Raw genomic sequence first — 26,251 nt, forward strand, 5'->3', positions numbered from 1 at the left:
AGATACAGCCATGAAGAACTGATGCCCTGTACAGTAAGGTGCATAAATTAAAGAGGATTTTGTACTGATTGCTAATAGACTGACACAATTTTATAGGGACTTGTAGGATATCCCGGATAAATGCATTGGCTCATGTTAATTCAATCATAAATAGAAGAGTTAAGGGGATGGAATGAAAAGGGAAGATGTTTCATTAAATCCAAGTGTTCAAAATAAGGAGGTACTCAAAATAATGTTTGGGAGGCTGGGGTGTGGCTCAGTGCTTCAGTGTGCTAAGCATGTGTGAGGCTTTGAATTCAACTCAACACCAAAAAAAAAGTCTTTTTTTTTTTTTTTTTACTTTTAAAAATCTTTTTTCTTAGTTGTAGATGGACACAATACCTTTATTTTATTTTTCCATTTTTATGTGGTGCTGAGGATCGAACCCAGGGCCTCTCGTGTGCTCAGCAAGCACTCTACCACTGAGATACAATGCCAGTCTTTATTTATTTATTTATTTTTTGGTACTGGGAAATGAACCCAGTGGCATTTTACCACTGAGCTAAGTTCCCAGTCCTTTTTTATTTTCTGTTTTGAAACAGGGTCTCACTAAGTTGCTTAGGGCCTCACTAAATTGCTGAGGCTGGCCTCAAACTTGTGATCTTCCTACTTCAGTCTCTGGGATTACAGGTGTGCACCACCACACCTAGCAAGTCTTAAATTTAAGTAAAAGAATTATTTATGTGGATGCATAAGGAGAGTTCGTCCACATAAACCTGAAAGGATTTACATAAAGGTGCTTAAAGGCAAAAAATACACAACCAATTGGGGGTTTCTTCAGTTCCACACCTCATGTATAGTATCACAGGGACACACAACACTTTTGTCCACCAGGTGGCAGCACATCTTCACTTATCTCAAAAAGACCAAAAAAGCAAAAAACAAAACGAAGATTAGTGTTTATGCTATAATGATCTGCAGAGTTGAAATACCCTGAGTTCTATAACATTACAAGTAAATATAACAAGGTTGACAGGTAAAGCAATTTCGGACCAGATAACTATGCAACTCTGTAACCAGGGCACCAAAAGCATTAACACAATGAAAAAGACATGTTCAGCTGGGTGTGGTAGCACATGCCTGTAATCCCAGTGGCTCTGGGAGGCTGAGGCAGGAGGATTGCGAATTCAAAACCAGCTTCAGCAACTTAGAAAGGCCCTAAGTAACTTAACGAGACCTTGTCTCTAAATAAAATATAAAAAAAGGTCGGGAATGTGGTTCAGTAGTTAAGTGCCCCTGGGTTCAATCCCCAGAACCAAAAAACATGTAGACATGTTCAATCTCAAAAATTCCTTAAAATACTAATAAATTAAAAAATACAGCAAAAAGAAAAAAGTGTAATAAGGGCAGGAGAGGTTGTTGAGGGCAAAATGTTCAAAAACTGGGAAAGCCTCACAATAAGTATTTTCTCTTTTTTTAATATTTATTTTTTAGTTGTACACAATCCCTTTGTTTTGTTTATTTATTTTTATGTGGTGCTGCAAACCCAGGGCCTCACACATGCTAGGCAAACACTCTACCATTGAGCCACAATCCCAGCCCAAATAAATATTTTTTAAGACAGAGAACAGGATGGGCCAAGCTCTGGAGGGGCGAAGGGAAGGAAGAAGCATCAGGTACACTACTGAATTTCTTGGCATCCAGCTGGGTCAGTGAACACAGTAGTCCACTGCTATTTACTTGGTTATAGAAAACATGAACATGTCAGGGAAACTGCTGCTTCTATGATTCTCCACCTCCAGTATGTGTGAGTGGACTGTCCACAGACAGGCATGTTATGGCTGTGTGGACCACCACTCACCTGCAGTCAAATACGCATAATAACACTGTGACCACCTGGACTCATTTTTCAGCCTCTCAAAGGAATCAAATGCATCCTTGAAGTTGAGTTCGATCATGCTGCACCAACCTAGGAAAGAAATATAAATTTAGCATACAACCCTAAGGTAGAGAGCTCCACGGTCTGTATTTAAGCTACAAATCTCCAACATACCACTAACCTTCTTGTGAATGTTCTAGGAAACACTGAAAACTTAAAATTAGTTTTTCCTCTAAATGCTTTCAGTGTAAAGTTTGAGCAAGACAGGGCATTTTGGATATCACAACCGATTAAGCAGTATGGAAGAAAATGGTGTAAAGATTTCTAGAAAAATTCTCCAGTCTGCCCCATATCGTTGTGAGATTAACCCAAGTACTTCAAGTATTGGCGCAGGCAGAAAGAGCAGCAGTGGGAGCAGTATATTTATATTATATACTTAGCGACTCAGAAAGTCTCAAGGCACTCACCTAATGATTAATGATTACTATTAATGCTCAGACTTTTGTGAGAAATACAGAGACAACCAGTCAGAAATAAGTACTGCCCACCCTCCCTCTGCTCATTGGTTGTAGAGCCGAGAAGAGACCCCATCTTTCCTACATTAAAACACTGTCAGACTGGCATTCTGGTAAGGAACAGCAGCCACTAAAAGGAAAAAAATATATATATTCTCGTTGCTAATCATGTTACCTTCCGTCAACTGGCCCTACTGTGTGCTATCATGTGATACCAATTCTTGCTAATCTGTAGGGCAACCCTGCAAAGCTGGCTGATGGTATCCTCTTGTTAGAGGCAAAAAACCTAAGGCAGCCACAGGTCAGTGACTTGTTCAAGGCCACACAGCTTTTAGGAGGGAAGAATTGTGGATCAAAGTCCAATGTTCTCTCCTTTTCACAATTGCCCCCATTAAAAAAAAAATATGCTGGTATCAGATACCAAAGTAATCATGTAATCTTACATTTGCCATTTAAACAATTTGGCGGGGAATGATATCCATTTGCACCAATCTCACTGTCAAATTCTGTGGGACTTCTATGTTGACTTATTTTAGCTAATTGTTTTCATCCCATATCAGATGTCAGGGAAGGATCTAGATTAAATACAAAACCTAGGTGGAGGCCTCAAGCACAAGCCTGCAGAACAAGTTGGAGTGGCTACTTATTCCTGAGTCGACCTTCCTAAGGCCTGGGGTAGATGGTCCCTAAGCTTCCTTCAGCTCTAAAGTCCTGTCCTGACCTGAAATGGCAGGCCAGGAAAGGCCACCAAAGCTGCGCTTTTTAAATCCAAGTTCTTTGAAACACTTCTCACTCTACCTTATGGCCACTAAGCAGAGCTCCATCAGAGTTTAGGTTACATAAAAGTACATGTTTCCATGGGATCGTACATCATCTTCTCTTCCTAAACCATAAGAAGCATTTAAAATGTAATATTATTTATTGGGTAATTCCCAATCTTTTTGTTTGCACTTTTCTTCAAAGGATTCAGGAAGACAGTTATGTCCTCAGCAGGAGAAGCTGCTGTGGTCTGGTGCTGACAGGTGTTAATTGCTTCTCTGAGCACTCTCTGCTTCCTCCTCCCTGTCCCTCTGCAGAGGCAGGGAAGAGGAAATGGGGATGCTCCTTTCTCTACCCTTTTTCGATTCTTTCACGTGTGTTGTATGGTGTGAACTTGAAGTATTAGGCTGGAACCCCCCTTTAAAACAAAACAAAAACAAAACAACTTTTCATTTCAAACCTAAAGAAGTGTTTACTTTTTTTCAGAATAATGGAGAAACTGCTACTTAAAAGGACTTCAAAATCCAAATGTGCCAGGATTGGAGAGTTGACTGTAGTCAGCAAAAAGACTCAGCAGCCATGATTTTATTCTCTTTTAATGCTGAGTAACATTCCAATGTGTATATATACCACGTTTTCCTTGTCCATTCATCTACTTTAAGGGTATCTAGGTTGGTTTCACAGTTTAGCTATTGTGAATTTTTGCTGCTATAAACATTGATGTGACTGCATCCCTGTAGTATGCTGTTTTTAAGTCCTTTGGGTATAAACCGTGGAGTGGGATAGCTGGATCAAATGGTTCCATTCCAAGTTTTCCAAGGAATCTCCATACTGCTTTCCAGATGGAGTTGGAGAATATTATGCTAAGTGAAGTAAGCCAATCTCCAAAAACCAAATGCCAAATGTTTTCTCTGATATGTGGATGCTGATCCATAATGGGGATAGGGGGATGGCATGGGAGGAATGGAGGAACTTTAGATACAGCAAAGGGGAGGGAGAAGAAGGGAGAAGGGAAGAGAGAAGGAAAGATGGTGGAATGAGTTGGACATCATTACTCTAAATATATGTATGAAGACAAGAATGGTGTGACTCTACTTTGTATACAATCAGTGATGTGAAAAATTGTGCTCTATATGTGTACTATGAATTGAAATGCATTCTGCTGTCATGTATAACAAATTAGAATAAATAAATAAATTTTAAAAAGACTCAGCAGCCACTCTGGTGAAGGAGGGGAGAATCTTAGGCAAATAAGCACTTCTAAGTCCATTTACAAATGTTATCTCCAGGAGGAGGAGAAGCCTCTGACAGGTGTGGAGTCTCCTGTGGAGGCTTCACCTAAACCTTTGCGCTGCCCTGGGTGAGCTCCTCTACACCAATGGCGACTATGTGGCTCAGAAGGTTTAGGCAACTTGCTGGAGATCTCAGGGCAGCTGGCATTGAGGTCCAACTCTCTCTGATGTTATATTTTTCTTCTCAAATAAGCAGTGGTGGGAAGGAGGGGGAAAAAAGGGTTTGGATTCTTCTGTGCACTAGGTATTCACAAATGGCAATGCAGTTAATTCACTTAACATCACCAATTATTCTAAAGTCAAAATGTTACAAGGCAGCATGACCCAGACAGAGAAGCACCATGACACGTACTAGCATAACAATCAAAGTCCTTATTATGCAACAGCATTTTGCAAAGACAAACTGAACCGCATTACAAATGAAAAGTTGCATCAAGAAGCATCAATACTGCTTCACAACAAGAAGGTGGAGAGCCATTTTATATTTACCAATTTCATACAGACAGACATGTTGAATTTCTCTCTGATCTACTGCAAGCTCCAAAGCAGTATGGAAAGAAGTCAAGGCACTGTTGATTTGACACTAGGAAAAAAGGAAAATGGAGTTAGTGGCTAAGATCTGCCATTGATATTATAATCATCCTAATGCACACACACAAAAAAAAATCCTATGTGGTTACTTCAAACAGATTATGCAGTATAGAAGAGAGTTATTTAAGGATTGCTAAGAAAGCACTCCAATTGTCTCAGCATTTTTTTTTTTTTTTTTGGAGACAGGGTCTCACTATGGTGTCCAGGCTGGTCTCAAGCTCTTGATCTTGATCCTCCTACCTCTGCCTCTAGAATGCTGGAACTATGGGTATACACCCCACACCCAGCTCTTTTTGCTTAGGTAGTAGATTCCACCTGTAAGGGCTCAGCTTACAACCACCTTCTCCTTCAGCACCCTCTTCATGCTAGTACAGAAGAACTCGTTGTACCACAATTGCTTGCTATTCTATCCCTTTGTTGCCAGATATATTCTAAAAGCACAGGGCCTTACATACAGGTATGTATCCAATCCTGGCCCAGAAAGAGTCTCCATCAGCACTGAGGGAATGCATGATGCCACTCCCCTTCAGCCAGTCCTCAATCCTTTGTGTGGTCCCCTCAGTCTCTACTCTACACACTGGACAGTTTGATTCTCTAACCAGAATGCTGATCTCTAATTGCTTCTGGCCATCAGATCCTCCTCTCTCAGTAATTTATTAGAAATTCTCCAAAGATCCAGGTTGCATTTACAACTTTCGCATTCATCTGCTAATGTCCAGAACCACCAGCCTTCCATAGAGTCAGTTCTGCTTATTTCTGATTAAATACAGGAGTCGCCTACCCCACCCACTATTTGCAGTTCTGCTTTCTGTGGTTTCAGTTACCTGTGGTCACCTGTGATCTGGAAATACAATATAATACAATCACATTTTGAAAGAGAAGATCCCATTCATAGAACTTTTTGACAGTATATTGTTACAGTTGGTCTATCTTATTAGTTATTGACATTAATCTCTTACTGTGCCAATTTACAAATTAGCTTTATCTTAGATATTCACATATGAGACAAGCCTAGTACCTATGGTTTCAGGCAGCACTGAGGTTCTTGGACTACTGCACATAAATTTTTCTCTTGACTAAACACAGCTTTCAAAGTTTGCTGACCTGATTTCACCAGAACACCTAAAAAGCACCACTAGGACAACAAGGGTTTGCTGACTCGGAGGTAGGCATCAGCAGGTGCTAAGTGCCACGTACATCATGAATAAAACCCCACACACACTGAAGTCTTGACGCAGCCTGCTCTCAATGGCCTGCTGGCGTGAGTGGCTTTTCCTGCCCTGCCTGTGCTGGGCTGTGCTTTCCCTCATTCCTTCTCCTGTGCTTCCCTGAGTGTCTCCTGAAGCTGCTCCACACTCATTTCCTCCCCAAGGTTCCCAGCTGCTTCTCCTCTGCTCAGCCAGCCAAGCAGGGGAAGGGAGGGTCCTGGAAAAGAAGCTGCAGGCGGTTGGGAGGACTCCCATCACCGCAGGAGGCCTCTGGGACAGCAAGGCACCATGAGTCAGCAAGGTGATCTTCAGGACAGCCCATGACTCAGGGACATTGTAAGCCAAATGACTCATTATCCAAGGCCAGATCAATAAATGTCCATGTCCTAAAGTGACATGCTGCTCTGTTGTCAGGAAGGCTCAAACCGCAGTGTTGAAACCCTTATCCTCAGCCATGAATGCTGGGTAGGTGGCCTCAGAACGATACACATCAGCATGTCACCCATGGCTGTCTCCGAGCAGTTTAATGGGCAGTTGGAAGGAACCTCATGGGAATGTACGACAGACCCACAGTGCTGAAGTCATGCTGGCTGTAAGTACACAGCCAAAACACAAAACACTGGCAGGGTAAAAAAAATCAGTTTTCTATGCAGAATGCGTGTGTGTGCACGCACACACACACATGCACATGCCCGCACACATGTATGTGGATAGCTGGGTGCTTGTTACACCCATTGCAAACTTTTCCTTTTCTGGATCATTAGTTCTTTTCCTGTTTCATATATGCACTTGGCTCAGCATGGTGACAAAGAAACTCCAGGTTAGGGGTCTGCTTTATACACATCTGCTTGCTAAGTGAATGACACTCAGCTTTCTCAGGATGTTTCTGGATGGGCCATTGTCACTGAGCTGTTGCCAGCTGAGGGTTCAATGCATGATGGTGCAATGCCACAATATCCTTCAGAGGACAGAAAAGCACTCAGCAAACACACATTACACAACCTCTACATGTCAGGGGCGGCCAGGCTCTGGAGGTGCAAAAGTGAGTCAAAACAAGGTTTTGAATGCAAGTAAATAAAAAAGACAAAGAGGTAATGTTTGAATCAGTATCATTTCTCTCAAGCCTTTCAAAAACTTAGGAATGTACCAATTCCCTCTTGAGATGAAGTAATGTTCTAAGAAGTTAAGAAACCTGGTCAAGGTGAATAAGGCTAGGAGTTGACCAGTATTCAAATTCTCTGACTGACTCCAAGAATGGTTTTGTTTGGGGTGCATGCATGCAGCTATGATTAAATTAAAGATCTCGAGGCACAGGAGGCCATCCTGGATTATCTTGGTGGGCTGGAAATGTAATCACATGCATTCTTATATAGAAGGAAGCAGGGGGAGACCACACATGAAGAAAGAGAAACTCTGTGACCACAGAGACTAAGAGTGTAGTGATATGGCCATAGGCCCAGGTATGCAAGCAACCAGCAGAGGCACAAGAGGTAAGAAAAGGATTCTCACTATAGCCTCAGGAGCAATCGAGCTGAGGCTATACACCTTGATTTCATTTGGCTCAGTGTTTTGGGAAAACCCAAAGTATGAGAACTGGTCACCAAAGGTAGTAGGTGCTATAAACCAAAATAAAAAGAGGCAGACAAATCTAGAACTGCACAAAATGCAGCTTATAAGGGACTTACAGGCAGAAGCACATCTTGAGAGCTACAAGATTGGAGGATCCTTATACTTCAGGACAGGAGGAAAGGGATCATAAGGTACCTTAAACAAAGATGGCCAGCAGCCAACTGAAATATGGCCAGGCTTTCTCAGGACATCAGGTAAGTACAGACGTGAGTGCCCAGCATAAAACTCTTGGCTGACTCTCTTAGTGACTTTGTTTATCCTGCAGGGCTTAGAATGTGTTCAAGGGTCACACATTATTACCTGGTTACAACCAAGATGGCTGTAGTCTTGTCAAGAGAGATTCCCTACACCCAGTGACGCTGATTCTGAACTTCTGGCCTCCAGATTGTATATGAATAAATTTCTATTGTTTTAGGCCATCCTGTTTATAGCAATTTGTTACATGGCCTTAGGAACTGAACACGGTTGCTTTTTTAAAGAATTAAACTGTGAAGAAAGTAACATGTATTTTCATTTATAAGGATTAACAATTTGAAAGTACTAAAATCATATTATGGGAGCTGAAAGACATGGCCCAAGAACAAGTATAACTACAAAATTCTAGTTCTATCCTGATCATTCCTTAAGAAATTACAATGAACAGACATCAGGTAAAATAGTATGAATATAGTTTCCACCAAAATAATTTAAAATAAAAATGACCTATGGAAATTTTTATTGTTACAAATTAGAATATCTATACAGAACAGAGAAATAATTATTCTCAACTGGATATTTGATTTAGTTTAATTTTATGGGAAAGAGCCATTAAGCCAGGGCTTGGTACCACATTAGCTTTTAGTTCACGATGACACCATGATGAGCCATGTCACAAAAACCACTTGAAGCCTCAGTTTCCTCATCAGTAAAATAAAAAAAAAAAAATGTTATATGGCTTTACTTTCCAAAGGAAGCAATGAAGAACACAAAGCACCAATGTTTGCCAAATTAAATGGAGCATATTTATTGCCAAATTAAAGTAAGCATCGTGACCACAGTGATGGAACATGTTTTTCTAGTTATTCAAGCTCTTTTTCATAATAGGTGTATTCCTAGGCATTTCTAATACTTGTGGCAATCATAAAAGAAATTTATTGTTCTGTTTTATTCCGTGAGTGTTGCTGATCTGTAGGAAAACTCTGAATTTCTGCAAGTAGATTTTGTATATGTCATATTATTATACTCCTAGGAATTCTAATGATTTTTTTCTCTTGGATTTTCCATGGATACATTAAAATCATTTGCAAATAATTATGATATTGTCTCATCCTCTATAATAGATTTGCTTGCTCACTGGCTGAGAGCACCAGTTAAAATAGGGAATTGCAGCAAGCACAGCACACATCCTAGATTTTTTTCTGGCTTTAATGAGGATGTTTCTAATGTTGCACTAAGAAATGTGGTTTGCTGCAGGGATTTGGTTGATGCCATTTTGGGCAAAAGGAGAAATTTCTATTTATGATTTACAAACAGTTTGTTTCATTTTTTAAAGACCTGGGTCAGGTAGTGTCTTTCTTTAAACATTACTGATAGGATTATATATGGCTTTATCACTTACAATGCAGGAAATAATAGGCACATACTTCCTGAGGGAGAATCATGATACATCTCTTTGGAATAAGCTCTACTAGGTTAAAACATGACATTAAAAAATATACCTTATTCAATTTTATTTGCTAATATTCATTTAGAATTTCAATACCGATGATGAATGATCTACAGTTTTTTGTTTAGTGCTCTTTGGTATCAGAAAAATACTTTACTTGTAGAATCAGCTAAAAATATTCCCATATTTTCTTTGCTCTGGAATTGTGTATATGGTGAGCTCACTTTTAAAAATCATAATTAAAAATTAATTTAAAATGTTTAAATCACTATCATTAAATGTTTTTATTAATAGGCATTGGTTGTAAAAAAAAAAAAAAAAAAAGACTAAACACCAGTTGATACTTCCAAATTCTAGTACCAACCTTGTAACCAACACATTTGTATCTTAGGAAATAACTTCTACTTATATTCTCAGGGGATGTTGAAATAAATAATTTTATATAAATAAGTGCTCTTATTGCCTTGTTTTTAGAAATAAGTCTGTGTCACCTGTAAAGAGTGCTGGGACATAGTTCACCACACTGTTTTCCTGCATTAAGAACAAATCTTCACAGGTAAGTGGCCACTAAGTTCTGCATCAATTGTTTCAGACTCACCAGACTCATCAGTTTTGTCTAGGAGGCATAATTAAAAGCTATTTAAATTAAGATCCTAGCACCAACATAAAGCTATGTATTCTTGCCTTAAATCCAAACAACCAAATGTGTGTCCTCCGGAGAGACAGAAGACAGAAAAATTAAATATGAAGAGATGCAGTGACTGCAGGTAACATCTTCCATACAATTAAAAAAAAAATCTAAGCTAGTCATATTAAGGTATTTAGACCTTAATATCTTTTAAAACCTTTTGAAAATAAAAATATCAAAACAAATACAAAGACACAAAAACATCTGAATAATTTTCAGTGCCACAAATTATGCTGGAAGCCTACTGATGATCCGTTTTGTTGAGATTTTCACTCACAACACCAGGCTGCAAGGATTCACTGATAACTACCCAGCAAAAGGTTCCTTCTCTAGAATTGCAAAAAAAAAAGTAAAAATGGAGACAAGGCCAAGTGCATCTGGGGACTTGGCCCCGACAGTAGTGCTGAAGGGACATTAAGTTCCAGACTTCCCTGAATCTGTGATTCAAGGTTCCATTTCCTGAGCAAGCAGTTTCCTTTTGTAGCACCTCCAAATTATACTTATCATTCAATGATGAGAAAGCTCGCAGACACAAAGGTCTCAGTTCAGACCTACTGGTATTAAAATAATGTTGATAACTCTTAATTCTGCTGGATTGGAGACTAGAAAGGAAGTAATGCCTCGGGGACAAGTCACAGAACACAACAGTCCCTGCGGTGGGGACAGTGTGCACTGCCCTGCAGCTCTGAAGTGCATCTGCTTCTGAGAACTGTCAATTCTGGCACATAAAGAACTTTGTAGTTTTGTAAAACATGGGCACATTTTTTTTTTTGACACCAAGGATTGAACTTAGGGGCACACAACCACTAAGCCACATCCCCAGCCCTATTTTGTATCTTATTTAGAGACAGGGTCTTACTGAGTTGTTTAGCACCTCAGTTTTGCTGAGGCTGGCTTTGACTTGATCCTCCTGCCTCAGCCTCCTGAGCCACTGGAATTACAGGTGCCTAGCTAACACAGGCACATTTAATTCTAAGATTCTCATTTTTTTGTTGTTGGTACCAGGGATTGAACCTGGGAGAGCTTAACTACTGAACCACATCCCTAGCCCTTTATTAAATTTTTAATTTTGAGGCAGGGTCTTGCTGAGTTGCTTAAGGCCTTGCTAAGTTGCTGAGGCTGGCCTTGAACTTTCAATCCTCTTGCCTCAGCCTCCAAAGCTGCTGAGATTACAGGTGTGTGCCACCATACCCAGTTTTTAAGATGTTTTAAATAACAGTTAAGCAAAATGTCTATTAGACTTAGGCAGAATTCATGAGATATTAGTAATAAATGAAATACTTAACAAGTAGAGTACGTATGTGTTACAGAGAAGGATAAAAGGTCAAAAAACCCTAATATCCAGGAGGTCCCCACATAGCACTAGACATTAAACTAAATATACAAAGACTCTAAATACAGTGCTAAATGTGTGTGTGTGTGTGTATCAGAACTTAATTTTCACAAGGTCTTATTTGATCACCCATCTGTGACACCCAGTCTGACACCAAATATCCTCAAGAAACACTACTAAGAGTCACAGCTGCCCACTAGTTTAATGGGCCTTGGACAGGTGCAATCTTCCCGTGGGTCTCCCCTGCGCTGTGTGCCACTGGCATCGTCTCTCCAACCTCAGCTCTGGTCTTCCCAGCCACCATCAGATGGGAAGGCTCACATGCAGGCAGGGCAAGGCACTGCACATGGCCACCCCAGGACTCAGGTCACACAGGGCTTCCACCCAGCCTGCACTCTCTCCTGAAAGTGCCATTGCTGTCCCTTTCCCCTGTTTCTTGCTGTGTATTCCACATTGACTTAGTAAACTGCGTGGTTCAAGCCCACTTTAATTTGGCCCAGGAGTCTGTTCTGAGAGCTCTGGTGCCTGCAGGCTACCAGGGCCTATGGGGAGACACTGACCAGCAATGACTGCCAATTATTATGGGTGGAACTGTGTTGCCCCCAAATTTACCAGTTAGAATCCAAATCCCAGAAGCTCAGAATGTGATCTCATTGGGAAATAAGGTTGCTGCAGATGTGATCAGGTAAGTTCAAACGAGGTCCTACTAGAGTCGGGTGGGCCTGAATTCAATCTGTGCCTGTGTAAGGGGAAATTTGGACACAAGTTTGGCACATACACAGAGAGAGCCATGGGGAGCAGATGAAGGCAGAGGTCAGGGTGATGCCTCCACACACCAAGGATTGGCAAGGACTGCCAGAGAACCACCAAAATCTTGAGAGAAATGGGACAGTTCTACCTTGCAGTCCTGGGAGGAACCCACCCTGCTGACTCCTTGGCTTTCGACCCTAAGCCCAGGACTGTGATAATAACATAACTGTTGTTTGAGGCATACAGTTTGAGGGACTTTGTTACAGCTGCCCTAGAAAACCAACACACCAGCACTCAAATCCTAAACCTCAATGTGATGGTGAATGAAACCCAGGAAGTGGGACCTCACTTCCCACTTTTAGTACCTTAATCTTGTACTTCTGGTCTCCAGGATTGTGAGAAATAATTGCTTATTGTTCGACCCACCAGGTCTTTGGTATTATGTTATAGCAGCCAAACTGAATCAGACAAACCTATGTGTAATTTATTAGCAAGCAAAAGCAGTGGGATGTATGAGAAAGAGCACTGGATTAAGAGAGCCTAAATTCAGGGGCTTCCTTTAATCCTACAATAAGAAGGTACACCTGCACATACTTAGCTTCTCTGGACCTATGTACTACTATGCATAGGACAGACAGGACGAACACGTGTGAACAATTACAAAGTCTAATCAGGAGAAAAACAGGGTGACATGATTACAGGAAGGGAAATCTTCAGCAATAGAAAAGAAATACTTTTATAAACACAGTATCCATTTGAATTTCCATAGAGTATACAGAATTTGATCAACTGATAGTTAATATGTACGAGAGAATAAATGGCTAAAATAAATACATACTTAAAGGCAATGATGGTATACTTATTCTTTTTAAGGCATACAATTACAATTATGAAAGCTATGTAATCCTTTAAAACAGAAGAAAGTAGAGTTCAAGAACATTTAAAAACCATATTTCATCTAATTTAAGAATTTAACTCAATAACAGGAAGAGAAATACCCTTGAATCAGAAATGTATTCCCGAATTATAGAAGGGATCAGAAATAAATCACACTCATGGTTCAGGCAAGCCAAGAGATGAGAATAGAATAAGATCATTTTTAAAACATCAGTTTACAATCTAAAAAATAAGAATAATCTAGGCAACCCAGTTTGGGAAGGAAGATAAGTGTCATTTCTGAAGAAATGAAGTATATTACTATTACAATAATATAAGTACATTAAAAATTTCCACAATTAAATATAATAATAATTCTCAAAATGAAAGTAACATGATAGAAATACAATAAATGTTACTCTTGATTTTATTACACATTTAGAACTTGGGAAAATATATAAGAAATATTTCTGACTCAAAAGTCATCAAATTTGTTTGACTGAATCAATAGTTTATATCCAAAGGAAAAAGATCATATTATGGAGAAGCGCAAAGTATTTTCCAAAGTGGCCACACTCTTTACGTTACTACCAGCAATGAATGATGGTTCCAATTTCTCTTGCTATTGACTGTCTCCTTTTCTAAAAATATTAATTTATTTATTTATTCTAACTAGGTATATATGACAGCACAATATCTTGATTCATTACACACAAATGGAGCACAACTTTTCATTTCTCTGGTTGTACACGATGGAGCGGTCATACATGTACCTAGGTTAATGATGTCCATCTCATTCCACCATTTTTCCTGCCCCCATTCCCCCTGGCCATCTCCTTTTTTATCACAGCTGGCCTGATGGGTGGGAAATAATAACTCACAGTTTGATTTGCATTTTTAAATGACTTTTGATGCCCAGTATCATTTCATGTGTTTATCAGCCATTTGCAGATTTTCTTTGGCCAAATGTCTCTTCAAATCCTTTATCCAATTTTTAAATTGAGTTATTTGTCTTTTTAATCACTGACTTGTAACCACTGCTTACATATTCTGGATTCAAGTCATTTATCAGATATATAACCTTTAAATATTTTCTCCCATTTTGAGTTGTTTTTTTACCCTATTGCTGGTACTGTTTGTAGCACAAGTAGTGCATTTAAAAAAAATTTTTTTAGATGTTGATGGACTTTTACCTTTTTCATTTATTTATATGTAGTGCTGAGAATCAAACCCAGTGCCTCACACATGCTAGGGAAGCTCTCTACCACTGAGCCACAACCCCAGCCAATGAGAAGTGCATTTTTGATGAAGCAAACCACCTTTTATTCCCCTTGTGGTCTCTCTGCTTTTGACCTCATGTGTAAAAAACTGTTGCTTCATGCTCACTTCCACAGCACATACACGAAAGTTGGAATGATACAGAAAAGATTAGCACGGCCCCTGTACAAGGAAGACATGCAACTTTATATGTTCCATATTTTTAGAATTAAGGTCAGCATACTAAAAGAAATACATGCATACACATGTTTACAGCAGCACAATTCACAATAGTCAAGTCATGGTACCAGCCCAGGTGCCCATTAACAGATGAATAATTAAAGAAAACGTGGCATATATGCACAATGGAGCTTTATTCAGCCATAAAGATGTATAAAATTATGTCATTTGAAGGCAAACGGATGAATCATGGTAAGTGAAAATAAGCCAAACTCAGAAAGTCAAGGGTTGTATGTGTCTCCCTCATACATGGAAGCCAGAGAGAAATAATGGGAAAAGAAGCGGAGCTTGGGGGTCCTCATGAAGATAGCAGACCAGTAGGGTAAGGAAAGGGGTTTAGGGCTGGGGTTGTGGCTCAGTGGTAGAGTGCTCGCCTAGCATGCACGAGGCACTGGGTTGGATCCTCAGCACCACATAAACGTAAAATAAAGATATTGTGTCCACCTAAAACTAAAAAAAATAAATAAAATATTTAAAAAAAAATAAAACTTTTTTTTTTTTAAAAAAGAAAGGGGTTTAGCTGCAGGGAGGAGGAAAGAGCAAGAGGAGGTACTCGGGATTGAAATTAATCAAATCGCTACATGTATGTATGAATATGCCACAATGAACCCCACTATTCTGTAAGTATCAATTAAAAAAAAAGAATCTATTTCCTAAACCAAGAGTTAGTTTTAGATTGTATGCTTAGGTCTATGATCCATTTTGAGTTAATTTTTGTGTATGATGAGATAAAGGTCCAACTACATTCTTTTGCATGTGAATCTGTAGTTGTTCCAACACCACTAAGATTATTTTTGCCCATTGATTTGTCCTGGCGCCCTTGTCAAGTCAACTGACCATAAATACAAGGTTCCTTTCTTGACCCTCATTGATCTACATGTTTATTCTTAAGCCAATGCCACCCTGTCTTGATTACTTTGCAGTAAATTTTGAGATGAAGAAGTACGAGTCTTCCAACTTTGTTCTTTTTCAAGACTGGTTTGGCTGTTCTGGGTCCCTTGAGATTAGCATTAGTTTGTCATTTCAGCTAAAAAGCAAATTGCAATTCCCCCACCCCCACCCCCCGCCGCCCAGTGCTGAGAATTGAGCTGAGGGTCTTGTGCATGTCAGGAAAGCAAGCTCCCTACACTGAGCTAAACCTCCCACCTCATGCTGCAATTTTGACAGGGTCATTCTTGGGATTTTGTATAAGATCCTTAACTCAATGGGGGAGTGAGTAATGCCATCTATTCCAGTTTAGATCTGATGTCCCTCAAAAGTTCACGTGAGATAATGCAAGAAGGTTTAGAGGAGAAATGATTAGGGTATAGCCTTAACCTAATCAGTGAATTAATACCTGATGGGATTGACTGAGAGGTAACTGGAGGCAGGTGGGGTGTGGCTAGAGGAAAGTGGTTCGTTGGGGGCCATGGCTATGGGGTATATATTTTGTATCTGGAGAGTGGACTTTCTCTCTCTCTCTCTCTCTCTCTTTCTCTCTCTCTCTGCTTCCTGATCATCAGATAAGCCACTTCTCTCTGCCACACTCTTCCACCATGATACTTTGCCTCATCTCGAGCTCCAGAAAATGAAGCTGGTCTTTATGGACTACGACCTCTGAAACTGTGAACCCTCAAATAAACTCTTCCTCTCCTATAGTTGTTCTGCTCTGTCCCTTTAGTCACAGCAGCAAATAAGCTGACTAAAACACCATCTCCTGTGATACTGAGTCTTCTGATCCATGAACTGGGATGTCTTTTTGGTAATATTTTAAAGAAATATCTTTAACCCATTTCAATCTGCATCATTTATGGACATAAAAATAAACAGAAATAAAACTATAGGGGCAGACTACAGGAAGTAATGAGTAGTTATACTGTGGCCCACTATTTCTTGAGTGTAATCTCTCATCATTTAGCAGGAGCTACAGAACTGTTCATGCTCTATGATTTTTTTATTGGTACATTATAATTATAATTAATGAGGGTGGGATCCATATTCATACATGCACATAATACAATTTGATTAATCTCATTCCCTTTCCCTTCCTGCCTCCCTCCCCTGATTCGCTTGATCTACTCTGCTGATCACACTCTTTGATTCTAATAATGATATCTCTGGAGCTGTAATCCAAGGGAACTCAAGGAAAAAAATGAAAACTGTGCAGAGATACGTATGGCATCACTTACTATCACAATGAAATATGGGGGGAAACAACAATCAAATATCCCAACAGTAATTTCCTAGGAAGAGGAAAATATCAGAATTAGCACAACAGCAATCTAAATAGTCTGTCTGCATACCAGTTATTTATAAAAACTGTGAATTCATATAAACATCAGCTTTCTAAACAAATGCATAGTCTTGTATGTATATTAAAGGCCACAAAATAATATGAAAATAAACAGCTAAAAATAAAACAAAACTTAATCACTTCAGGGCTATTTTTAGGAAGTTGCTTAGCATCTTAAACTATTATATATGTGTTTTGGGATGGGACAATCTCCTTGTCACCTGTAGCATGCAGGACATGCTGTGACAACCCACTCACATGCAATTCAGCACTAATGTTGCTGAGCAGCAAAATGGGTTTAGCAACATTGCTCTCAAGGACACCAAGCAATAGCTTAAGTCTCTGACCCCTATGGGTAGGACAATCATTGATGTAGGCAAAGGAAGCTCATCCGCTTAGGCACACTTAGTAAGCTTAGGGATATAAATCAACATTAGCCGTCTACTTGCTTTTCAAACCCACAGCCTGTAAAGATAGGGTTAAAAGAAAGGCAAGTGCATTCTACTTATTAGCATATGTGAGTGAACAGCCATTAAATCACACAATATGGATCTATCTCACTGGAAAGTGAAGACAAATACATCCTCCATCTCCCTTACACCAGATTAAATCAATCTCTCATTTTTTTTCAGTATGTCTAAGAATAAATGGCAACCCTATTTTTTGGTGCCTCAAGTAATTAAGAGAACCACACAGGATGGAGGAGGAGGAGGAGACTACAATTAACAGAACTTCAGGGAATTATTTCTCTTCCCGCGGTAGCCTTTTTCCTGATTCTATAAATAACAACATTACATCATGCTGACGAGGCATGCTGTTCAAACACAAGAGCCAGGGTTGCCCTTCAACAGAGCAAAGAAACGCTGCTACCAGAAGGCACAAGGAGAGAGGCCAGGCCCTCTGCATGTGACCCTACTGCACTGGCCCTTACTCCCTCTGTCCCCTGCAGCCTCCCTTATCTGATGAATGAATCACCACAGGGATCGAGAGCCACTTTTCCATCCATGACAGACCATGAATGGATGATGTGTTACAGAGCAACACAGACTCCCACTTATTTTAGAGGCACCAACAATAAATGTAATTTTATCTTAATAAAAATACAGAATGAAAGCTCTACAGCCAGCTTTTAAAAAGTCCCAGTTTTAAAAGGTCTCCCAGTTGATAACCTCTAACATAATGGATGGGACAGAAGGTGCAAAGACAGTGTGCGGGCACACTGGGTTGGATTCTCAACACCACATAAAAATAAACAGAATAAAGGCATGCTGTCCACTTACAACTACAAAATAAATAAATAAAATAAAATAAAATTTAAATTTAAAAAAGAGTGCTCAAAATGTTTGCATAATAGCAGCTTCATTTGACTATGTTCATTAACTTTACAAGGACTTTCATTATGCAAATATTTGAGCATTTTTTACAGATAGACTAATATTAAAAATTAGTTACATCACTAAGTTGCCTCACCATAAAAAACAGATATGAGAGTATAAATACACATAGAACCAAATATATATACATATTTGCTTAAATGCTTAGTACGACTAACAATGGTCACACGGTTACTTGCGAAAGATGGGCAAATTTGTATTGCTTAAAGAAAACAAGGAGACCAGAGAGAAATAAAAATACTTGATCAAAATGTAGACTTTGTCCCTAATACTTAAAAGATAATCATTAACCACTTGTATATTGATGAACTTAGTATTACATAGGTTTAATTGGATAAGAAATAAAAAAATTCAAAACTCTATCTACAAATTCACATTTTAAGATTAAGGGTACTATACAATCCATATGTCAACTTCCTAATAGCTCTTTGCATCAATGGAAACTCAAAGAACAGTGAATACCTATGTAGTTCCCGGAGTCCCCATAGCTACCTGCATATCCATTTTTCCAATCAGAGGCCTATAAATGCTTTCTCCCCAAAAGAAAAATGTGATACCCTTCTTCCCAGGCTTACACACTCAGTGTGATTAACAATGGTCACTGGGTTACTTACACAGCATCCACCATATGCTAGGCACTGTCTCATTCACCACAGCATGACACAAGTCAGATGGCAGGAGCCAGGGAAAACAGAATAAGTAGTAAGGCAACACCAATGGGTGGAGAAGGTTGAAAGTGCTGGGAAAAAGAGAGGCAGGGAATTCTTTCTGCAGTCTGGCAACAACTCCTGTACTCACCAGCTCAGGGGCAAGAGCACCACTGAGGGGTAGAACTACACCACAGTGTCAAGGGAGATCCCCACGGCAGAGCCTAGTGAAGCCACTACAAGGAGGTTTATGTGAGTGGCAGGAGGAACAGATCTGTTAAAGAAATCATCCTCCCATAAGGATTCCAAATAGTCTCAAACAAGGAAAGGAAAAATATGTTGTTTTTTTTAAAAAAAAAAAAACTGTTCATGAAATGAAAAGAGAAAGTGGGAAACAGCACATGACTCACAATAGTGAGTATAGGAGAGTGGAAATGGATTTGTGCCTATTGAGCTAAACACCCTAGACGAAGGGAAGCTTTATTCCAGAACAGCTGTTCAAACAGTTGAGTGGATTCTGTGTGATTTCTTCAGTGATTTTGTGCACTGAAGAGACTAAGATAGTGTCGTAGGCTGCACCTGCTTAAACTGGAGCCTGAGACCACGTTCTGTGTGCATTGATAAAAGTCCCCATGGGGTCCAATCACTCATCTAAATGCTTGCTGACAAGAAAAAAGGCTCTTTGCAAGCAAATTCATCCACAGAGCCCTATGTTTACAAAATCAGAGGCAGGGCTTTAGAGGCATTACAAAAAGCCCTTGACTAGAGAATCTCCCTGGGCAGAGATTCTCACCTGCAAATGAAGGGTGCCACAATCTTCCTACTTGGGAAGATTCATGAAAGGCCAGTGTCTGGGTACCCTGAGGAGAATAACAACAATTGCATTTCAAGAAAGCCCTAAAACCCATTCATCCTCTGGGCTTTGGGGAAGAGACCAACAGAAACACTCCTCACATTTTGCCAAGCCCTGGGGCTCCCACACAAGAGCAGTCACAGATCTCATGTCCTTTCTCTTCAAACCAAATACCAGTCAAGTGAGCAAGCTGCTTCACAGGGACACAGTTCCAGCATTGCCACCTGCGCTCTGGTTGCAGTTGTCTACTCTTAAAGAGAAGGAATTACTTACTAAGAGCCACAGGGAGGACCATGTATCTCCCCAAACCGTAGTTACGAGAAGGCTTTGTGGAGTCATGGCTCCCTTATTTCTAGAACCATTCCAACAACAATGAACGATCACCTACTCTTAGTGTTATTCCACCCCTTACAGGAATGAATTGTGGCACAAACTAAAATGATGTCACATTTTAAGAATTTTTTGGGGGGAGGGGCAGTTTTTGATTGAACTATAAGTTAAGCATTTTCATTTTAAAATGAAAAATTAACGCAGTGGCAAGCAGAACAAAATATAAATCCTGACTTTGGCATGCCTATTTACCAACTTCAAAGCACAATACAAAATCTTCATTCATCAGAGCAGTAAAGGAAGAGAATTCTAATAAATACCTAATGTCACGATGCCTTGCGGCTGTGGTGCACACGACTGTAAATTTTAGGTTCTCACCCCCAGTCAGCAAAGTTCTGTTGAACACCATATCTAGGACAGGCTGGGTATCCCTTACCTGAAGTGCTTGAGACCAAAGTGTTTTGAGTTTTGAATTTCAAGTTTGGGAACGTTTATGTTAATGTATATGTGTGAATGCATGCACACACCTGTGTGAATACACACATGTGTATACGCACAATTTAAGCAGGTGCAGCCTATGACACTAGCTTAGTTTCTTTAGTGAACAAAATCACACATGAGGTATCTTGGGGATGGGACCCAAGTCCAAACACAAGGTTCGTGTACGTTTCATATCTACCTTATACACACAGCCTGAAGGTAATGATATGATACTTATCGTGCTCCTATATCTTGACTACCTACCCATCACATGAGGTGAGGTGTGGAATTTTCCATGTGCAGCATTGTACTGATGTCCAACATGTTTCATGTTTTGGAGCATTTCAGATTTTGGATGTTTGGATTAAGGATGAGCAACCTGTACCATGATATTCATCACTACTCAAAATATATGTATGTGTTTGTATACATATTAATATGTCACAGGAATGCAGTGCCAGGCACAGTGGCACAGGCCTGTAATCCCGGTGGTTTGGGAGGCTGAGGCAGGAGGATCGCAAGTTCAAAGCCAGCCTCAGCAACTTAGTGAGGCCCCAAGCAACTTGATGAGACCCTGTCTCTAAATAAAATATTAAAAAGGGCTGGGATGTGGTTCAGTGGTTAAGTGCCCCTGGTACAAAAAAAAAAAAAAAAGTATGTTTGCCCTTTAAAAAATTTAAATCTAAGAAAGAACTCATCCTGCACTCAACTTTCATTTCAGAAATGTTCACTGGAGTGAGAAGGCTTAGTCAGTTCAAAATTTCCTTTTGCATCATAGTTCCTCTTGCACACTCTAGGGAGTAAGAAACTTTGAGAACCTGGACATCTTTCCTTACAAGTAGGGCCACAACATGGAGTTTGAAAAAAAAAGGAGACTAACTAATAGCCTGACTACATAAGAGATGGGTCAGAACTATGCTGCTTAGAGCAAGAGAAAAAGAGGGAGAAATACAACCACAGACTTAAAAAGCTGAATGCAAAGAAAAAGAGTCTCAAGATATTCAGAAGAAAAATAACTTGGACATAGATTTAAATAAACAGATCCTAGTGAGTTTTCTGTACTATGTTCCAATTATAAACTATTAGTATAACCTCTAAAATATACCTTCGTGTGTGTGTGTGGGGGGGGGGGTGCGTGTATAACTATTAGGTAGTAGCTACCAAAGAGCAGTAAAATGCAGGAAAGTTCACAAGTGGTTCTTTACATTACTTTAGGGTCTTCTTTAAACTACTTTCAAAATAGATGAGAAAGCAAATGGTGTAGTTAATTTATAGAAAATAAACAGAAGCAAAGGAGCTAATAGGAACATATGTCAAAAGAAAAGGATTAATGGGACTAACTCTTGACAGTGTCCATTGATGTTGTTGTGAAGCTAGGTATTACAGCTAGAGGTCTGGAAAGGAAGATTCCTTTGGTAGTGCAGGCGCACTAAGGTAACTTCTGACCAGCTATTGACCTCAGTGCCTACATTAACATGGGATTGACTTGTAATCAAAGTCCCCCTAAATAGTATGGCCACCATGACAGCTCTGGAGAGGACCAACTAAGGTTAAAAACTCCACTGCCTGACATGAAGGAGGAGTTGAACACCTGATTGGCAAAGAGCACAGAAGGTGGTCCCCAGCTCTCCTGGTCAACATTAAACAGTAAGAAACTTGGAGACAGTGTAGTCTCCTGTGTTGTTCTCTGCATGGACACAGCCCACTCTCTCTCGAGAGGGTCTCTGCTTGAGCCTCACTTTGCTTTTACTTTATTTTCACCTCAATTTTCCTTATAATAGAGTTTTCTTCCTTGGCTCTTGGTGTCTGACTTTAAATTTTCTTTCATTGGAACACACAAATGGAGGTTTGGAATTTCAGCTCCCTGCTTTCCTGTGACATATTTATGTGTATACAAATACACACATACATAGAGAGGACTTGGAAAATTAGAGAATTGCTCTGCAGAGTCTTCAGACTTAAGGACTCACTTCATAAAAGGAAAAGAAAATGACTGGAGAAGTCATTTACCCGCCACTATGCACCCACCCCACTCCACACACACACAAAAAAAATGAGCCTTCTTTGTGCCTGTGACATCATTCCTCAGGAAAAAAAAAAATATCCAAAAGTACTTCTGGGATTTGCTAGGGGCCGACTCTGGCGGAGTGCCTCGGTAACAGGATGTTAAAACCTTAAATTGATTCACTGCTACTGACTGGTAAGAAAATGGGTGGGGCATGCAGTCTAACAGCCACCTTCTTTCATGTGGATGATGAATCTCTTCTATTTTCATTTTTCTACAAACCTTCATGCCTCTGAGCAAGCAGATAAAGATGCAAAGGAGAAGTGGAACTCAAAAAAAGCCAGGGTATATTTTGGCTTTGGAGTGGGACAACTGGGGCTCCCTTGCTGAGGAAGCTCGGGGAATTACTGGCAACCCTTCAGACCCTTGCGTTTCTTTTCTGTAACAGGCAGATGACAGTCTTGTATCTATGCACAGGGTTGTTCTGAGAAGCGAATGGGATAGTGTGTGTACCACTCTTGGCATGGTACCTAGCCAAATGAAGCACATGAAAATCTGATAAAAGCTACTGTTATTTCAAAGCTGATGCTATCCTGACATTTAAGGCAGTAAAACTTTTATATAAATTGTTAGCTAGGATCAAAATTTAGAAATAGATTGTTAGTAAGTCAGAGAGGGAAAAAATTGTATTTTGTGTTCTAAATCTGAGAGAGTTAATAACGCTCACATGCCTTATGCTTCGAGTACACCAATCATGCCTCATAACCAATGAGGAACGTCACCCTTGCTTTGCCCACGTCCCCTGAACAGAAGGTAACTGACTAACATCCTGGGTTCCTGGAAGAGTCTTCCTTAGCAATAATGCAATGAAAGGCAAACAAACAAAATGTTCCTGGGCCTAGGACATTGTGGCTCATCCATACTGGCCCCCAAGCAGATAGATAGAGGAGTTTTGATCATCAGAAGCTTTATTTTAAAAAGACGAGGAAGGTACGATACCTCTAATCGTTGGATCCGTCCCTTGAAAAACATAAAGAGGGAAGAATTTGGATATGCAGATTCTTTTTTGAGAAGAATTTCCTTCGCTTCATCCAGGCCCGCTCTGTTATCACTGCCATCCAAGGCGAAAAACGGGCGAACCACAGTGTGATACCAGAGCAGAGCTAATCTGCAGAGGGAGAGAGCAGGGACACTGAACAACAGAATTTCTCTTGGACTGTTTCTGTTTTTTTGTTTTTTGTTTTGTTTTGTTTTTTAATCAGTATGTGTTCTTTTACTACACCCCCCCAAAAAAAACTTACTATGTAATATAAAATAATATCAGAGCACATTTCCCCCATCTTAATGGTATCGATATTTGGGAAATTGCTACTTCAGCACAAAGTATAAATCAGCATATTCCCCCCTTCCATCAGATCAGGGGAGAGGGCAATAGAAGCATTTAGCCTTCTAGATGGATGGATGGCTGAAGATATGACATGTACATTTCTGAATTCCATATCTCAGTCATCAGTGGCCACATTAAGAACCATAACCTGTCATCATGAATTTATTGTCCTCTCTTAGTAAAAGCTTTCACTTTTTGCGAAAGGAAAATGTGGCTTTCTCTTGTGTTCACAAAAGTTAGGATACCAGCCTCAGAATCCACATTTATTAAATAAGAATCCACAGTCACAAATATTGTCACATTGCATTGAAATAAGTGAGAGGAACAGATTAATAGCCCTTTCTCCAGCCCTCAAAGATGTTCAATTTAAACAAACACACACACACACACACACATACATAAATAAATTATTTAAAATTCCCTTACTTCAAACTCATTAAAGAGAAATGTCATGTTAAATTTAGGCAAACAGAACAGAGTCCTTAAGATCTGCTTTAATGAACAGAAAAAAAATGTTTAGCCAGCATGGCAAATATTTTTATGGAAATGTAAGCTTCCAGTGTGCTCATAAATTCTATCACAGAGATCATACTAATCTAAATTAAATTAAAATGTATTCATTTATTTCTCAGAAATGAGTATGAAATAATATTAAGATATAAACAGAGAAATGATCACAAGTTATCAATCTGTTAATTCAAATTAATAAAGGACCACTGTGTAATTTAATGAGTTTGGGGAGGCACAAATATTTTCAAATGAAAAATAATCATTTTTAAGTAACTTCCAACAGATTAAGAGCTATCATCCAAATTCCTCAATACTCACATGCGTAAGAATCATCTAACTAAGGTCCGCTGTGATATCAACATTCTGCTTGGAAAATTTTGACAAGTGGCATCATATCAGACAAAGAACACCTGGTGTTTGGTAAAACTGTTCAAATTGCAGGTTGACTTGTCATGGAAGTTTACACTGAGCAACATAAAATGACTCAATAGAGCAGAATAGCACAAAATATCCAAGTCACACAAGGGACCAACAGACCAGCTAGAACCACGAAAGAAAATTATCCAATAAGAAGATTCTTTATAGGAATAAAAATTTCTAAGCCACAGAAAAGGCTTATCAAATTTGTACCTCTTGAGTTAAAAAAAATCAGGATCGTGCATCTTCGTGACTGTGGTCAAAGTCACAAAATTGGCTTATAAAATTAGTGGAGAGTAAATAAGGTCGCTTTACCTGTTTAAAATACAGGACCCCATAACTACCGCCACCAGCACAGAGCGCTGTGCTTGGTGCTGCATTCAAAGACGTAAGGCACAGCATCGCGTCAACCAACCCGTATTTTTCCTGAAGTTTCCTTTAAAGATTTTGCTTGTCGATTACTTACTTTCAACACTATATTATCTACCAAAGCATTGCAATATAGCTACTCACGTAGCTAAAGGGGCCTTCATGTCCTTACTTTCGCTTGCATACATCAGTGAAGAAAGCCCCTGCAGGCGGTCTCCAGGAAACCCCAGCAGATTGATGATTTTGAGCAGGTTTGGGGGCACCATGGATATGCAAAGGTGAAAAAGGCCATATCCAAAGCTAACAGCACCTTTCAGTCTGTTTAGGGACTCCTCAGTCACCCCTTCAGCCACAATGTGATTATCATTTGCAGTGTCAGAAGTCGAAGGCTCTTCAGTTAGCTTCTTCTGATACAGCTCCTGAAGGGCATTGATGTCCAGATAGCATTTATTGTAAATCTTCCAGGCTTTCCTAAGGATCCACCCACCTTTAATGTAAGCTATAAAGAGAAGGAGAGAAAAGCATTTGAAAACCGGCCTTAGAAACAATTTTTGCATTCACACAATAAAAGATATTGGAAAACAACCTGAAAATCAAGCAGAATTGATTAAACACATTAAAATTATTAGCTATCATTGCATCTAGTTTTCTTTTTTATTTTTTCTTAAATATTTTTAGTTGTAGTTGGTCACAGTACCTTCATTTTATTTTTTTTATTTTCATGTGATGCTGAGGATCGAACCCAGTGCCTTATACTTGCTCTACCACTGAGCCACACCCCAGCCCTGCATCTAGTTTTCTTTGCAGTGCTTTCTTAAATCTCTTATTTGTTGTTGATCTTCCTTCACTACACTGCATAACCACTTGGCAAGAAATATATATATTATATATTACATATGTACATTATATATTTTATATATATATATATATGTGTGTGTGTGTGTGT

At 39.5% G+C, this 26,251-nt stretch overlaps 1 protein-coding gene and 1 non-coding gene across 2 annotated transcripts in view; one reads left to right on the forward strand and one right to left on the reverse strand.

Annotated features, from left to right (window-relative positions):
* The window catches only part of Ttc39c (tetratricopeptide repeat domain 39C), a 101,593-nt gene that overhangs the window by 12,510 nt on the left and 62,832 nt on the right, over positions 1-26,251 (reverse strand). Inside the window, exons 5-8 of the mRNA XM_046433624.2 lie at positions 25,450-25,804; positions 23,622-23,790; positions 4,914-5,007; positions 1,841-1,948 (exon numbers count right to left, since the gene is read on the reverse strand). Of these exons, the coding sequence (XP_046289580.1) occupies positions 1,841-1,948; positions 4,914-5,007; positions 23,622-23,790; positions 25,450-25,804 (726 nt within the window). The remainder of the gene's footprint in view (positions 1-1,840; positions 1,949-4,913; positions 5,008-23,621; positions 23,791-25,449; positions 25,805-26,251) is intronic.
* On the forward strand, positions 14,523-14,626 carry LOC124086056 (U6 spliceosomal RNA). Its single transcript, XR_006849698.1, has one exon. It is a non-coding gene; the product is annotated as a U6 spliceosomal RNA (small nuclear RNA).

Source organism: Marmota monax, unplaced genomic scaffold, assembly GCF_021218885.2.
Source record: "Marmota monax isolate L192 unplaced genomic scaffold, Marmota_monax_Labrador192_F-V1.1 WCK01_AAM20220418_F8-fsc00126, whole genome shotgun sequence".
Taxonomy (NCBI): domain Eukaryota; kingdom Metazoa; phylum Chordata; class Mammalia; order Rodentia; family Sciuridae; genus Marmota; species Marmota monax.